Raw genomic sequence first — 3,719 nt, 5'->3', positions numbered from 1 at the left:
GTACTGGGGGAAAAAATGTGGAAATTTGCTGCATATGCCTGAGTGTCTTCTCCAGTTTTCTTGAGCTATGTACTGGGTCTGGGGTGGGGGTGGGAGCTTGGACTGGTGACCTCTTCCTCTTTCTGTCACTTACTGAGCTGCAGCTAGAGGGGCCTGAAAGTGAGGCTGATTAGAACAGCTCTGAGCCTCCCTTCTCACCACCATAAGGTGGGATGGGGTGGGAAGGGTTGTCAGCTGGAGTCTTTTGCACAGACCAGATCCATGTACTGCAGGGTGGGCTGCGGCAGAGTCCCAGGAGGGGGTTCCAGCAGCTGGGGCTTGGGGACACTCAGGCCCTGAGGGCTGTGCTGGGTGGAGGCTGCTCTGGAGAGATGAGATCAATGCACCCTGGCTCCGGGCAGAGGTTGATCTCTGCTGGGGGTCTGCACTTCAGGAGCCTCCCAGGAGGAGGACTCCTCTCCACACATCTGGAGTGCACAGCAGGGCACGTCCCTCTACGCCACCACAAGGGGGTGCTGAGGCTCCACTGCAGAGGTAGGACCACATCCTCAGCCCTCGGCTACAGGACTCACCCCAAGGGCCTCTCTCCTCCCCGAAGCAGGGGTTGGGATGGCACATCCCCACCCTCTGCTCCATAGTGGTTTACCTGGGACCCGCCTCTCTGAAGCCATCTAGGGCTCACCAAGATTGTCCTTGTCAGCAGAAACTCAGATTAGTTGGAGGGGGCTTCGTGTGAATAACAGAAGAAACCCCTGAGACCCTCCCCACAAGAAAGTTAGTAGGTGTTAAGGAGATCACGCTGGGATGAGGGACAAGAAAAATATGTGGTTCTTATAAAACCCCAAAGCATTGGAGGTAAAAATGTAAGCACACCTGTGGACTGACAAAGCCAGACTTCAAACTCAGGTCACGCCCCAGAGCTCGGCAACCACCTAGCCTTTATTAGGTTATCAATGTCCACTCACTGAATCACTGAAAGCACCCTCAAAGGCAGACATAATTACAAACAATGAACAGTGCAGCAGTAACGACACAGACGTGAAACACTGGTGCATATCAATGTCCACAGGACAGGATGCCAGTCATCACACACATACACAGAGCATATGTAACTCTTCAGGGTCACCATCAGCACACTCCCGGCAGGGCTCCAGCGCAGAATCTGAGCGCATTCTTTACGTCCCTGTTCCTCAGAGTGTAGATGAGGGGGTTCAGCATGGGGGTGGCCACGGTGTAGAAGAGAGCTATGAACTTGCCCTGCTCGTGGGAGCTGCTCTTGGCTGGCTGCAGGTACATAAAGAGGATGCTCCCATAGAACAAGGACACAACAGCCAGGTGGGAGGAGCAGGTGCTGAATGCTCTTCTCCGCCCTTCTGCTGACCGGATCTTCAACACAGCCTGGGCAATGTGTCCGTAGGACACCAGGATAAGGCCCAGAGGTAAGACCACAAAGATGAAGCTAGCAACGTACATCTCAACTTCGTTGAGCCTGGTGTCCACACAGGCCAGTTGCATAATGAGAGGCATCTCACAAAAGAAGTGGTCGATGCGATTGTGCCCACAAAGAGGCAGGAGCATGGTGAGCGTGGAGCCGACCATGCTGGTGGTCAGGCCCCCAAACCAGGAGGCAAAGGCCAGGCCAAGGCAAAGCTGTGGGTGCATGATGACAGTGTAGTGGAGGGGCTTACAGATGGCAGCATAGCGGTCATAGGACATGACGGCCAGGAGGACACACTCGGTGGCCCCCAGCCAGTGGGACACATAGAACTGCACCACGCACCCGCCATAGCTTATGGTTTTCTGTGGTCCCCAGAGGTTGACCAACAGTTGTGGGACAATGCTTGTGGTGAAGCTGATGTCCAGGAAGGACAGGTTGGCAAGAAAGAAGTACATGGGCGTGTGGAGGTGCACGTCCACATGGGTGACCAGGATGATGGTGGCATTGCCCAGGATAGACACGACATAGCACACCAAGACCACCATGAAGAGGATGGGCTCCAGTGAGGGGCGAGCAGAGAAGCCCAGGAGCACAAACATGGCAGGAGAACTTCCATTGGTCATTTCCAGCCTCTGATGCCCAGAGGGTGGGGCCAAAAGGCCACCCATGCTGGGGGCACAGGACATGATGCAGGAAGCCATCTCACCACTTAGGAGCCATGGACCATGAGCTTGCTCCCCGAGCTCTCAGAATGCTCCTGGATGGCCTTGCGTGGTCTTCCTGAGGCAGAGTGTCCGAGTGAGAGGCCTGGACAGGCACGGCCCAGGGAGATGTGGAGGTTCATGTATGACATTAGCACCTGGTCCAGTGGAAAGTCACTTGTGCCAGCAGCATCTGGCCTGTACCTGAGTGTGCAGTGACATGGGGATGCAGCACTGGGCAGAGGGTGGTGTTCCATGTGACGAACTGCAGGGCAGGAGTCAAATCAGAGTCCTGCCAATCACACAACCAGCTTTGTCCATGACATCTCCAGACTCACCCCTCCTTGCCACCTAGGGTCCCGCCACCTGGCCATCCTGTGGCCATTTTCCACCTGAGGTTTGATTTGATACCCTAACTTGTCTCCGTGCTTCCTTTCTAAGTTTTCCCTCAAAACCAAGCAGGACACTAAGATGTGCTAGGACCACAGGACCTGTGCCCACCCCAGGGCCTTGGTGCAGAGATGGCCCCTGCTCCATGCTCTGTAGCAGCCAGCCTCCCGGACTCTCACCCACTCCATCGTGGCGGTGGCCTGTAATGCAGGCCCTCCTCACTGCCCTCTCCACCTCTCCTCGCCTGCCCTCAGCCTTGGTGGCTACCACCCTCGGCCAGCTGCTCTGCCAGTACAATGGACCCTGTCTCACTCATAGACTACCAGTTCCCTGTGGGCTCAGTCCTTTGGTCTGTTTGCTTCTGGGTCCCCAGAGTCTGCCAGGGTCTGATGCAGAGTCACTTCATGTGTCTTTGTGGATGTGCCCTAATGGGTGGTCAGATGGCCTGTAGTCAGGGCAATGCAGACCTGGAGTTGAGGGGCTGCTAGCAGAACCTCACTGGGGTTGGCAGGAAAGGTGTCTTGGGACTGCCAGGGGCTTGCGGAGAGGCCCAGAACATGCTCCGCAGAGAGGGAACCAACCAGTCACGTCTGAGCACCTGTTCACCTTGGTAACAGCTTGCTCTGAAGGTCACTACCTGCAGTTCCAGGATGCAGAGTGGCACTCACCAGCCCTGTGTCTGGGCATGGTCAGGGGGGCAGGAACAGCATGTTCACTGAGTGCTTTACCTGGAAACTCAGGGCTATGCAATACCTGCAGGTAGACCTGGGAGGGGAGAGCAGGGACATGTCACCAGGGCTGGAGAGCAGCCTGCCGGGAGGACCGGGTAGAGGGCCATCCACGGCACCACTGGTGTTTGGCAGGAGGGTCAGGTTCTGTCCCAGCATGTGAGTTCAGTTGACCACAGTGCCCTGTGTCCCTCCCAGAAGAGAGCAGTGTGAAGGGACTCCCTGAGGAAGCAGCAGAGGCCACGGTGATGCTGCGCTAGTGACCCTAAGGCCATATCCACCCAGAGAGCACCCGAATCCCAGCTCCCAGGAGCCTCCTAAACACATACAGAGAGTGTGCACCAATCAGTTAAAGTACACACAGGGACTCCTTGGCACAGGTAGAAATGGGATTCAGAGAGCACCAGGCATTTCCCCTGGGAGACTGTCAGAGAGGAGTCGTGCCGAGACAGGGTCTGCTCT

General features: G+C 56.2%; 1 protein-coding gene across 1 annotated transcript; it reads right to left on the bottom strand.

Annotated features, from left to right (window-relative positions):
- Nucleotides 1–1,128: 1,128 nt before the first annotated feature.
- On the bottom strand, nt 1,129–2,061 carry Or2c3 (olfactory receptor family 2 subfamily C member 3). Its single transcript, XM_027922410.1, has one exon. The coding sequence runs from the start codon at nt 2,059–2,061 to the stop codon at nt 1,129–1,131; it is 933 nt and encodes a 310-aa protein (XP_027778211.1).
- Nucleotides 2,062–3,719: the final 1,658 nt, after the last annotated feature.

Source organism: Marmota flaviventris, chromosome 5 (genome assembly GCF_047511675.1).
Source record: "Marmota flaviventris isolate mMarFla1 chromosome 5, mMarFla1.hap1, whole genome shotgun sequence".
Taxonomy (NCBI): domain Eukaryota; kingdom Metazoa; phylum Chordata; class Mammalia; order Rodentia; family Sciuridae; genus Marmota; species Marmota flaviventris.
Note: the sequence above shows the minus strand (reverse complement) of the source record. Positions and strands in the feature narration are given on the sequence as shown.